Genomic DNA, 14094 nt, shown 5'->3' with positions numbered 1-14094 from the left:
TGCATGTAGTTCTTTTGCTCATTGTGTTCCGTGCCGTTATGATGTAGGTGATCATGGTCTTTCCATTTCCATGACTGTTCTTGGCAAATTTTTCTACAAAAGTTGTTTGCCTTTGCCTTCTTCTGGGCAGTGTCTTAACAATAACAGGTGACCCCAGCCATTATCAACACTCTGCAGAGATTGTCTGCCTGGCGTCAGTGGTCGCATAACCAGGATTTGTGATATGCACCAGCTGCTCATACGACCATCCACCACCTGCTCCCATCACTTCATGTGACCCTGATCAGGAGGCTAAGCAGGCGCTACATCTTGCCCATGGTGGACCTGCAGGCTACAGGAGGGGAGGAGAGCCTTACACCTCCTTTGGTAGAAATATATCTCTGCTCCTCCACCCTCCATGGAGTAAGGGGTAAATTTAGTTTTAATTTCTGATATCGATCCATTAACTTCTGTGCTCAAACTGATATCGGAATGGATAAAAACTCAGAAGAGGTCCCCTCCAGCCAAACATCCTTGTGATACATATGGTTGAGCAAGATAAAAAAAAAAGAATCATTTGGTACCAGTAGAGGTGAACCCTGCAGGAGAGATAAGTCAGCTGCATGACTGTAAGAGCGGAAACTATTGCATCCAATACTCATGGTTGAAATGTAGGTCAACTCTGTGATAATCTAGTATTGATCTAGCATCAGATCCTTGGCAACCTTTGAATAGAGCGAGATAGATCTGCAAATAATGCTTACTGTTTCTGAACAATTAGCATAGAAAGATTAAATCAGAATTCACCATGACTATTTATGAATATGCATGGCCACCCAAACTTTTCAAAACTAGTGGAAAACCATCACTCTGCTTTAAGCCTCCTAATCCTTCAAAGCTAATCTGCAAGTTGATCAGAACTTTTATACTTCTGGCTTCCTTTGCCTCACATTTCCTTATTCCGAAACAATTAACGTAAGTCAATACTGAATTGCTGCATTTATCACAGAGCGAGTGACTACCAACAAGAACAAGAGCAATGTTACTTGTAAGAGGAGGATCTCCAGCGGAGTGGGATTCCCTAATTAACAGGGACTGATTCCATGATTTGGAGCGATGTCTCTCTGGTGCCAGGGTGATGGAAAGCACTTGTTGAAATGAAGTAAATAAAAGCCTAAAAATAATGTAGAAGTTGATTCTTTCAATTAATCCAATAATGAAAGAATGAGTAGTTCAAAGTGTCTGCAAACAGAGTTTGATTCAAGACTGAAAATTATGTCAGCAACAATTTCAGGATGGCTCACACTGATGCAGTCAGGAAGAATCAAATTAGATGTATGAAGACATGGCTGGTGGAATCACATAATGATGGGCCGAGAATGTTCATCAGGACTGGATAAGGAGTCTCAGCCCGAAACGACGACTGCTTATTCATTTCCATAGGTGCTGATCTGCTGAGTTCCTCCAGCATTTTGTGCATGTTACTCTGGATATTCAGCACCTGCAGAGTCTCTTGAGTTAATTATGGGACAGATGTTTTAGATTTCTGAAAGAACGGAAAATCAGATGCTATATAGTGGAAGTTGTTCAAATAGGTAGGTATCTCCTAACATAGACTGTATTGATAGTCTGTATGGCATTGGAGGACACAAAGGAAGAATTGAGGTATTTGCACGGATTTCAAAGATTCAAAGTACAGTTCTTTTGTTCTGAAAAAATGTGGTCATATGGAACAAGAAATGGAGGAGATGTACATGTCAGAGACACCAGAAAGTGAAAAATGACCACCAATTGGATTTTCAATGATAGGGTCTGTCTTGGAGTGAGTAATATTGACCATTGAATCCAAGTGAGCAGAAAAGTGGGTGACTCTACAAAGAATGTTAGTGGAAACACAACGATGACATGTGAGGGACTTTCAGTGAACTATTATAAGAAGGGAAATAGTGAATATATTTGGAATGATATATTCTGATCTTTGGAATGCTACATAAGATAACCGGCATTTTAGTCTGATGATCCTAAGTAGCCTAAATAGAAGACAGGGAATGAAATTAACAGAAGGTTTTACTAAAACTGACAAAACAACAGCTGAAAAAGAAATGAATGCTTAGAAATTCAGTCATGTAGCAAGATCTTTTTCATAGCTATGTGCTTGGAAATCTCAATATTTCAGCCGAATGTGAATGGAATATGTTTTCCTGAGCTTAATTATCCCATTTTGCAAATTCAGTGGAGTTATTCTCATTGCAAATCATGCTTGTGCTGATAAGGCATTTCTTTGCCAAGCATACATAACTTCACTCCTGTCCTGGTGGAATACTTGCTGCAATGTTGCAGGAAGAAATTAGATTTTGTTAATCAAAAATGCCTTTTTGTTGATTGCTCCTGTCTTATATACAGTATGTGCCACGTGCCATGACTGCACAGTTAAGAGACCTTCCCCAGAATGTCCCTGCTTGGCACTGGGGACCTGGTTCAAGAGGTTCACTTTAAATTATTTACTGCTCTTTACCTCACTCTGCTACAGGTACACTAATAATACCTGTACTTTCACTGTACTAACCTCTGCACTTAGCTCACAACCCTCAGCTGGACCCTCCCATCCACCAACTCTCTTGATCACCCCAGCCTATCAATCATTCAATTAAGCCCCCTTTACTGATTGCCTGATCGAATGTCCCCCCCCCCATTAACAACTGAGCAGCCAACCCTGTCCCCAATCTGACTGTGCCTTCCACAAAAAGAAAAACACCACCCTCAGGTTTTCATGACCCAATAATATTCTAGACAGAGACCTTTAAAGGCCTTCTTGCAGAACCAGTAAGATTAATAGTGTAGAGTAGTAATTGCAGGATTTCATGGTCCTAAATGGATTAAGATAATGCAAAGAAAAATCAATGACATATAAAGTTGACAAAGTCTTGGGGAAGAAAAATGAAGGACATTGCTAAGGTGTGAAATAGCAATCGGAAGGGCAAAAGGGAAGCATAGTTACAAAGGCTAAATGCAAAACCTTCTTAACAAATTTCATGACATATGCCAGTGATAATAAACCTAATTCTGATTCTAATTATGGAAGAGGATATGAATAAAGGGAGAATTGAAACCCCATCCGTGCACAGATGCAGTCCAAGAGCTGAGTGTAGAAGTTACGTGAACAGCCAACACTAATTAGATTAGACGGCGGGGGGGGGGGGGGGGAGGTGAAGGGTTAACCCTAGTTGACACATCTTCCATACAATGCAATAATAATAATGGTCAAGTTGAAAAAATGCATTCGATCTTTTATTAAGAAACTAGCAAAACCAACAATCTTGAAGTGATAATGAAATTAAAGCTAGCAATATTAAATGTACTTAAGTGGAATTAAGTGGAGTTAAATGAAGCTAAACACAAGTGGTTAAGCAATTGTCAACAAAAACATATCGCCCGACCTACCTCCTCATTTTAAACTAACCAGAATTACTTTAAGAAACATTAACATGTAATTAAAACTCTTCACTTCTACCACACCCCACCCACGTGACTAACTACCACAATAAACAAAATAAACACACAACACAAAGTACAAAGCAGATTGAAAACACAGAGGATAAACAGGAGTAGCTCATGTTTCATTCAATGGTTGTCTCTCATTCACTTTGAGAGGGCCTTCACTCAAATAAACACTAATAGCGTACCAGCCTACCAAAGGTGGTGGATACAGCCCAGTCCATCACAGGAAAACCCTTCCCCACCATTGATAACATCTACAAGGAGTGCTGCCACAAGAAAGCAGCATCCATCATCAAGGATCCCCCACCAACCAGACCGTTCTCTCTTCTTGCTGATGCTGTAGGAAAGGAGGTACAGGAGCTTGACACATGACTGTACAGCCACACATCGTCAAGTTCCACAGTGGTGGAGCTCATCACCAACAATGATGAGATGGCCAACAGAGAGGAGGTGGAAGAGCTTGAGGCCTGGTGCCAGGCAAATAACCTCTTCCTTAACATCAGCAAGACAAAGGAGATGGTTATCAACTTCAGGAGAACTCACGCCAATCACAATACCCTCCTCCCCTCCCTTTACGTTGGCGGCACAACAGTGGAAACTGCGAGCAGTTTCAAACTTCTGGGAGTGCACAGCACACCCAACCTCTCATGGTCCCAGTACACATCCTACACAGTCAAGAAAGCTCACCAATTCCTTTGCTTTCTGAGGATGCTGAAGAGAGTTGGACATTACACATCCATACTCATGTCATCCTACAGATGCACAGTAGAGAGATCCTAACAAACTGCATCACTGCATGGTATGGAAACTGCACTACAGGAAGGCTCTGCAACCGGTAGTCAAAACTGCCCAGCATATCATTGGCACCAGCCTACCCTCCATCAAGGACATAGATACAGAACAGTGCCAGAAAAGGGCCAGTAATATCATGAAAGATCACACACACCCTGCTCATGGACTGTTAGTCCCACTCCCATCAGGGAGGAGGCTACGTAGCATCGACACCAGGACCAATAGACTCCAAAACAGTTACTTTCCCAAGTAGTAAGACTGATCAACACTTCCACCCACTAACTCCACCATGACTTTATTATTTCCCATCCATCACTGAGGCTGGTATGTTCACTGATAACTTTGTACATGCTCAAGGAGATGTGTTTTTTTTGTGAGAATGATGTAAAGGTCTTTTGGAGGTCACCTGATGTGATTTTCCCACTGATTTGAGGTCATGTGATGACATGTGACCCATGACTATATAAGGGTCGACCCAGGTGACGCAGGGGTTTTCTTTTAGTTTGTAGATTTCCAGGTACAACGTGCTGTGTTTCCGTTCTGTTGCGTATTTGGTTTTGTGATGCAGTTTCATTTTTAAAACAGTTGTGCATTTTTTTGCGAGATACCATATTATTGGACCGGAAATTTTTGCTAGATGTGTTGATTTACCTAATTCCAACAGTGGAAGGGAAAGTGAAGAATTTATTGAAGTACAGGACTGAAGGATTGAGAGAAGTTGGCATCGTTTGGCAGTTTAATAAAGGATCGACCTTATTGAGTCTTCGTTGGAGGAGTAGCTACCTGCATCGAGGATAACTCTTGCCAAACAGCACAAGGAGTTCATGCAAAAGGTGCTCTCTCTCTAAAGGAATTTAAGGTCAGTTGATTTAAACTGTTTATTTTCTGCATCATGAATCCCGTGGACAGGACCAGCAGGAAAGTTGCGTCTGTGAAGAAATCCTTCTCCAGAGAAGTCTCTCCCAATTGAACGTATAAATCTGTTGGAATTTCGAAGTTATCGCTTTAAGAACTATATCTGACTATCGCTTTAAGAACTGTTTTCACATTTAACGCTTTAAGAACCAGAGCCGAGTGGCGAGTTGGTGAACGGCTGCGTACCTGTTAACTTCCAGTTAAAGTTTTCGTTTGTTTTTTTTTCCTAATTGTTTATTCGTGTTTAATAAATGTTTGGTTGTTTTTATATAACCTGTCTCAATTGATATTCATTGTTGCCGGTTACATAACAACTTTAACTTCTTGCTTAGCAGTGTGTGGTACCCATCTGCTTCAGCAGGTTTCAGTTATACCGGTGCCCAAGAACAGCCTGGTGACCTGCGTCAATGATTATCATCCAGTAGCGCTTACATCCATAATTATAAATGTTTTGAGAGGTTGGTTATGAAATATATCAACTCCTGCCTGAGAAGCGACATGGATCTGCTCCAATTGCCTACAGGTCCACAGCAGATGCCATCTCATTGACTCTTCACTCAACCCTGGAACATCTGGACAGCAAAAATACATACACCAGGATGCTCTTTATTGACTGCAGCTCAGCATTCAGTACCATCATCCCCTCAAAACTAACCAATAAGCTCCAACACCTGGGCCTCAATACCTCCTTGTGCAATTGGATCCTATATTTCCTCATTTGCAGACCCCAGTCAGTTCAGATTGACAACAACATCTCCTCCACAATCCCCATCAGCACAGGTGCTCCACAAGGCTGCATGCTTAGCCCCCTGCTCGACTCACTGTACACTTCTGACTCCGTGGCTAAGCACAGCTCCAACGCCATGTTCAAGTTTGCTGATGACACCACTGTTGTAGACCAGATCAAAGGTGGTGATAAATCAGCATATAGGGGGAAGATTGAAACTCCAGTTGAGTGGTATCATAACAACAACCCCTTACTCATCAATGTCAGCAAGACTAAAGAGCTGATTATAGACTTCAGGAGAAGGAAACGGGAGATACATGAGTCAGTCCTCATCAGAGGATCAGAGGTGGAGAGGGATAGCAACTTTAAATTCCTTGGTGTTATTATTTCAGAGGACCTGTCCTGGACTCAGCACGCAAATGCAATTGTGAAGGAAGCACGGCAGTGTCTCTACTTCCTTAGGAGTTTACATGACGTCTAAAGCTCTGGCAAACTTCTATAGATGTGCAGGTGGAATATATTAACTGGCTGCATCAAAGCCTGGTATGGAAACACCAATACCCTTGAATAAAAAATCCTACCAAAAATGGTACTTTTTCTCAGCTCAAGCTGGTAAAACCAGAGGTACAGGCATAGCCAAGCACACTCATTTGCCAATTGCTAGGAAATTTCAGATTATTCTAGTGGTATTTAGTATTGTGGCTTTCTGAAGATTTACACAGATGTTACATTGTAGCCCTAATTGTTTAATGCTATTGTGTAGTGCCTTTGGGATGATACCAGTTGTAGATATTACTATTGGGACAATGAATACCCTGTTCATGTTCCACAGTCTTTCAATTTCCTCTTTTAATTCAGCATATTTATGATGTTTTTACATTGATTTCTGTATGTTATGTGTGTTTGGAATGGCTATATCTATTAAATAAGTTGTTCTTGCTTGTTTGTCCTGTATTATTATATCCAGACAGTTATTATGGATTGTCCTATCTGTGACAACTGATCAGTCATAATATAATTTGTGGTATTCTGACTCTAAAACTGGATCTGGCTTGTAGTTACAGTAAGGTGTGATTTCATTTATGAGTTTGTATTATTATTATTATTATTATTATTATTTGGGGTGGTGTGGTAGCATAGCGGTCAGTGTAATGCTTTACAGCTCCAGCCATCTGGGCTTCGACCTTACCCCTGTCTGTAAGGAGTTTATACATTTTCCCAGTGGTTTCCCCCTACATCCCAAAGATCTGCAGGTTAGTGGGTTACTTGGCTGCAGAGGTGTGATAGGGTGGCACGGACTTGTTGGGTTGGAAGGGCGAGTTACTCTCAAATGAAGTAGATAATAAAATTAATTTATTTTTTTTTGGCAATGGTTGTTTGTCAGTCTTTGTGTTTAGCTTTTCACTGCTTCCCTCGCAGTTCTTTGTTCTACCTTGAATACCCACAGGAAGGCAAATTTCAGGGTAGTATACAGTGGCATTTACGTACTTTGATAATAAGATTACTTTGAACTTTGAGCCTACAAGTTAGGCTCAATCGTAAAACTCACTGGGCAGAATTTACAGATTTGTACTTGACTGGTCACCATTTTATTATCAACAGATTGTTATATTCTGGTATCTTCAGGTCAAGGCTCAGACCTTACAAAGGTTATTTGCATACATAGAGGTTGATAAGTAACAGAGGGAAGATTCCCTGGATTCACAGACAGAAGGTGTCCTTAGATTGGAATCCAGGCTTTACAATATTAAATTTTGCTAGAAAGGATATAAATCAAATTCCAGCAATCTCAGGCCTATTAACTTTATATTAGTAACCAAAGAACAAAATAAATCACCAAACACTCATTTCAACATTACCTCCCCGAACTCAGTGTAGACAAATTTCATTTCAGAAGAGACAGTTCTGATAATAGCTTGTCAAACTAAAAAGAATCTCTCTTCATAATTTCCAGCAATTTTTGTTTGTAGCTCAACGTCTTTGATGTTTTGAAGAGTGGCATCCTAAGTGGAGTCCAGAAAGCTCTGCGCTGTATTTAATAGGGAAGAAATTCGTACATTCATGAAAATATAAGAAGATGATACATGGAATACTTCACCTGTTTATTCCACTGTCATTACAGAAAGATGTTTGTATGCAGACAGTGTCGTGGTTTTGAGCAGAGAAATGGTGTGATTTGCCATCTTTTCTCACAGCTGTATACATTAATTGCAGGTAATCTCAATTATTGGTCACAGTAGGGCATATAACATACACGCAGCATTGACATAATAACGGTGTCAAAAGTGTGGTGGTGAACTACAGAGGCTGTGGTAGGCGTTTGGACAGTTTAAGATGAACTGGTTGGTGAGACAGACATAAGAAAGGGCACCTCATTTCTCCAGGAATCATCTTAGCTGAGGTAGAGATCCTGAGATAGGGTGGAATTCACCGAGGTCATTTCCCAACAAAAGATGGATTTATCCTTGCAGTTTAGCAGACCACATCAGTGTCTGCTCTAATGGACTTCCCAGCAAATGGGGGAAAGAGCTTTTAATGGATTAAGGGAGATGTTTCCTTCTGTTAGGATCTGACATTCTGTGCATTGCCCCACTCTCTTTGTTGTAACGTGGCAGCAGCACTGTCAAACATGTGCCCAAAGCAACATGCACAAAGCGCCGGAGGAAATCAGCATCTATGGAAAAGAGGAAACAGTTGATGTTTGAGGCCAAGACTCCTCTTCAAGACTGAGAAGGAAGGGGGAAGATGTCGGAATAAAAGAGGTGGGGGGGGGAGAGGAAAGAGGCTAGCTGGAGGGTGATAGGTGAAGCCAGGTGGGTGGGAGAGGTCAAGGGCTGGAGAATGAAGAATCTGGTGGGAGAAGAGAGTGGACAATAGGAAAAAGGGAAGAAGGAGAGGAACTGGGGGAAGTAACGTGCAGGTGGGAAGACTTGAAAGTTTGGAGTGGGGAATGGGGGAGGGAAGAATTTATTCACCAGAAGGAGAAATCAATATTCATGCCCTTAGGTTGGAGGGTACCCAGACAGAATATAAGCTGTTGCTCCTCCATCCTGAGGGTGGCCTCATCTTGGCCTGTTTCAGGTACATCTCTCAGACAACCATGTATTCCAGTTGCATTAGGCACTTTGCATTCTGCATGGCATTGATGGTGTTTAGTGCTTAATCTCATGTTACTGTTACATGTCATTATATCTAAACTGAGTTTCTAGGCCAGGATTCCAAAATTCCAGGAAAAGTAACGCGAAAGATTGCAGCCAGCCTCAAGGTAAGTAAAACCTGGAGGCGAATGAGAACGTACCTGGCGATGGACAAGAAATTGGTTTCATATCATTTTAAGGAGTTATACAGTATAAGTCTGGGGCTCTCCCAGGAATATTCATTATTGGAGTCACTGCTATTCCTGGTCAAAATAAAATGATCCTGATTCTGAGTGCAATGTAAACTAGTCAAAATAGTAGTCAATATTAATTGCAGATGGGAGAGCTGCACTTGATCTGACATTTAAGGGAGTACGTGGCTCCTGAAAAACCAGACAAAATAGTGGAAGATCAATTTCAAAGCAAATCACGTCTGAAATACTCTGGCCCGCTATGAAATGCTGCAATGCTGATCTTAACTCCTTGCATCTCTTCATTCTTTGCCACCTCCCATGATGTTGGGATTTGACTATAATCTCCCTCTTGGCAACAGACATACCTGCAGTTCAAGTGCATAATAACAAATCCCAAACTATGAAGCTGAGCTGAGGTTCCAACAGTAACATAAGGTCAAGCAGGGATCTTACTCTGGGAGAAAAACGTTTACCATAAATTTCTGCGAGGGAATGAGCTAAACGTCCTTTCTCAGCTCTCTCGCCAATAAATTGCCAAAGGCAGCAGGTCAATTTGTTCTTATTCCAAGACACTTACAGAAGAAAGGAATGATGTATAGCAATAAATGAAACCCAGAAATTGTTGCTGTGCTTCATTAAATCAACAGGTAAACTATGATCCAGATTCACATTCAGCCCCAAGTCTTTGACAATGATTAAAGGTAAAGCAGAAGTAAAAGTAGCTGGTTTCCAAATTTTCCATAACAATTTAATTAAACTAATGCTCATTTATAATGCAATTCCCACCCTAACATATTCCAAAATGTTTAATCACTCATCTTTATAGATATGCGGACTCTGTAATTTCATGTTATCCTTGGTTCTGATTCTGTATTACATTTTATAGCCTCATGATTTCTTCTGAATTGCACAAGTGAGACCCAAAATGATGTTAGTCACTTTAATCATTCATAACTCATCGAGGCAAGGACAGGTGTTGATCCTTGTAGGTGACTTACATTTCCGCAATTTGTTTTGTTCATTTATTTATTAGCTGCTACTGTTCCATTTTTCAAAATACCAGCACGGACTTCTGAAAACAGGCTGTAAATCTCAATCCTCACTGCACTTTATCATTTATGAACTGCTTTGCAACCTGGTGCCCTGGAGAACTGGGGCTGCTAGCAACCAGGTTAAATTGCTTTTTTTCAGTCCATTGATCTCTGTTAAAGCATCATTGGCAACAATTTCCATTTGATCAGGTGCATTTTGAACTCCACTCCCTAATAACTTGAAATTACTCAAATAATTGTTAAAATGTGTCTAAATCGACAGATGCAAACAATGAAAAGATGGCAACAAGATGGATTGCTTTCTACGTGTAAACAGACTGATTGTAGTTCATGGGTCCTATTCTTGCTAAATTAAATACCTGGATGGCCACCATGATATTTAGATCAAAAACAATGAAGGTAATATTTTTCTTAGCAATGACCAAAATATTATCTGCTGGCATTGTTGATTCCTCTTTTGAGGACTGGCTTATGGTAGGACGTGGTGGAGTGTGAGAGCATAGCATTAACAGTAACATAAACAAATACATGTGCTATAAATCCTGTGTTATTTTATTTCATGCATTTCCTGACAGAATTCTCATAAATCAGAAACTGGAAGATAAACCTCTGCTTTTTTTTATTAGCTTTTCACTTCTGGAATTTGGGTAACATTACCTTCACAAGTCTGCAGCTAATTAAATCATGAGGGGTATTTCCAATAGACAACAAGGAATGGAAATCCCACCTAAAGATATCTTTAATGGGAAGAAGGAGGCATAAAAGTAGCTGCACCTCATAGTTTTGGTAAAAGGATCAATTACCTCACAAGAGTGGCCAATCAAAGTGAAGGTACTCACGCCAACACAAACATTCTGGCACCAGAAAAGCCTCCATATATGGCAGTATCCTAATAGTACAGTATATTTAGATGTCCAAAGAACATTTCATATAATGACATATAATTGGCTAGTGAACAGGGAAAATCAGCCAGAGTTAGAGGACACTACCAGAAAGAGTACTCGGCTGATTTCAGGACAAAAAGCAAATGCAATCAAAGTGGCAGGAGATTAAAATGGAGTTCCACAAAGATCAATATTGCAACCACTGCTGTCAGCAATATAAGTTATTGAATTTTGGAATAAAAAACATATCTTATATGGTGAGATGGGAGGAGAGGGGATGATGAATATTGAAGATGATGGCAGTGAACTAGACATAATTGGGAAATGAATTTCAACAAAGTTAAGTTTGATATATTATATTTCACTAAGAGAAACAAGGAGGTCAGATATTGCTTGGAAAGTAAGTGAGTTAGAGAAGCAAAAAGATTTGATGCCACAAATGCATATAAATCACTAAAAGTAGCAGCACAGTGAGGCCACTTCAAAGAAAACAACCAAACACAAGGAAATAAATACAGAGCTTCAGAAAAGGGAGATATAGGGTATAAACCTTATATAAAAATATAAACTTACATCAGACAGTGGTTAGGCCACATTTGCAGAACAGTATTGTGTTCAGCCTGCTATGTTCTTAAGGGATGCTAAACGGAGGGATCAGGTGCAAATTGGACTTTATGTGGATGGTGGTGGAAGAGGAACAGTCTGGACTGTTAACATTATGAAAACGCTGATAAATTTGACTAAAAAAGATCTTGAAATTCAAACACTTGTTTTTTTTTTCCAATTTGACTTTAATGAAGATACCATTTTTTTCTCTAGAATGAAATGTAGTTGTAATGATCTCTGGGTTAAATTTTGTCTTTTCAGAAACTCCCAAATGATGACTGAATCTGGCCTAAACACTCCTCACCTTGACTGACTCCCAACCTTCCAATTGGCCCAGACTCCTAGGTCCAAATCTCATCTGACCCTTGACCCACATCTCTAAGATAAACGCCATTCTGCCTGACCAAGGCCCTGATCCAACCACCAACCCTCTCTGTCCTGAAAGTCTCCAGATCCTGCTCCAGTCCTGGCCTTAACTGATACCTTGCTTCATATATTTCAAAATAACACAGCAAGTGCAAGTGGTTAGGCCCTTGGGCATTGCTAAATTTGTGGCAACCCCAGTGAAAACATTCAATGGTGTGTAGGCACCAATAAGTCTCTACACCGGAGACACAAGAGATAATGCAGATGCTGGGAATCTTGAGCAACACACACAAAATTCTGGAGGAACACAAGCTAGCAGGTGCCCTATCAGATTCCTTCCTCTTAAGCCCTTTGCCTCTTCCACTATCACTTCCCAGCTTCTCCCCTTGCTACCTTCCCTCTCTCACCTGAACTCACATGTTACCTCCCAGTTTGTGCTCCTCCCTCTCCCCCTATCTTTTTATTCTGCCTTCCACCTTCTTTCTTACCAGTCCTGATGAAGGGTCTCATATCGAAAGATCCACTGTTCTTTTCCCTTCAAGGATGTTGCCTGACCTGCTGAAAAATCTCTACACCACTCATGAGGATGGGCAAGCTAAAGGCCATATAAAGTAAGTGAGCAGAAACCAAATTGGGAATGGAGAACAACATTAGAGAGTGCTGAAAAAAGGTGAAACTCACACCACAAAGAATAGTGAGGCAAAGAACTTGCACATATTTAAGGAGAGCAGGCAACATACAAACCAAAGGACAGTCAATATACAGACAACCTATAATGTCAAAGGATGGTAGGAGCAAACTCAGTGGGCCGAATGGCCTAAATTTAGTCTTATGTCTTACAGACATAGTTGGCTATAGTTAGTGAAGGGGGTTGGTAGAGGCTTGTGAATTAGACACTCTTTCTCTCGCTTGATATTAATACATGTATGCAAATGGAGGAGGAATAATTAAATAGTGTATTCCTGGCACTTAGTTTTATACAAAACAATTTTAGGCCTACCTCTGAAACCTGGCCAGTTTCTCCTCAGCTTTGACCTTGGTGCATCAAACCTCATGTAGGCTGCAGTCACTGGGACATCTTGCTCTGGCCCATCTGACTGCGGACTCTCCATTGTACCATTTTCCTAGAGGAGGAAAGGCGGGAAATGCAGCTGTCATTCTGAAAGCTGAGGAGGAATAATGATCTCATTTACTACATAATTTGGCTAATTATCATGGTAGTGAGACAGCAGAGGTCTCACCAACATCCAAACAAAATCTCAAACATTTTACAGAAAAATTTGGATTAATTAACAGAAAGCCACAGGGAATTGGTCCTTAACTCACTAATAGTCTATTTATTTTTAAATGACTCCTTGGACATTTGTTACAACAATAGAACATAGAACAGTACAGCACGGGGTAGGCTATTCGGCCCATGATGTTGTGTCTATCTCAATGCCAATTTATACTCCTCTGATGTGTCACCTATATCCCTCCATTTCATATTCATGTGTTTATCTAAAATCTTCTTAAACTCCAACAAACTACCTGCTTCCACTACCCAGTTTAAAAAACTTGCTGCCCCTCATGCCAACTTTCAATTTCCCCCTTCTAACCTTAAAAGCCGCGTCCTCTGGTGCTTGACATTTCTACCCAGGGGAAAAGATTCAGGTCTACACCTCTCATCATTTTGAAAATCTCCATTAAGTCTCTCCTCTTTGGCCACGGTGAAACTAATAGCCTTTGGCTTTTCTTGAAGAGAGGTGGAATATTTCCTGTTCTCCAGCTCCTTGGCCCAATTCCACAATCCAAGGAACGCTAGGTATTACCAATTTAGAAACCCATTTTCCATCTTTTCTTGATTTTTTACATCTCTTAACTCTCACTAGAAATAAAAACTCAGGGAAATTGTGATGTTGCAAATATCCACTCCGCACTATAGCACCAAGCTGAAATGCCCCC

General features: G+C 40.6%; 1 protein-coding gene across 5 annotated transcripts in view; it reads right to left on the bottom strand.

The window, feature by feature from the left end:
• slc29a4a (solute carrier family 29 member 4a) overlaps positions 1-14094 on the bottom strand; it is a 248061-nt gene that overhangs the window by 20450 nt on the left and 213517 nt on the right. For all 5 annotated transcript variants that reach the window (XM_063058912.1, XM_063058911.1, XM_063058910.1 and 2 more), the window contains one exon: positions 13151-13274. In XM_063058912.1, the coding sequence (XP_062914982.1) occupies positions 13151-13274 (124 nt within the window). The remainder of the gene's footprint in view (positions 1-13150; positions 13275-14094) is intronic.

The sequence above is a fragment of the Mobula hypostoma genome, chromosome 9, assembly GCF_963921235.1.
Source record: "Mobula hypostoma chromosome 9, sMobHyp1.1, whole genome shotgun sequence".
NCBI classification, from domain to species: Eukaryota; Metazoa; Chordata; class Chondrichthyes; order Myliobatiformes; family Myliobatidae; genus Mobula; species Mobula hypostoma.
This window is presented reverse-complemented; position numbering and strand designations above follow the sequence as displayed.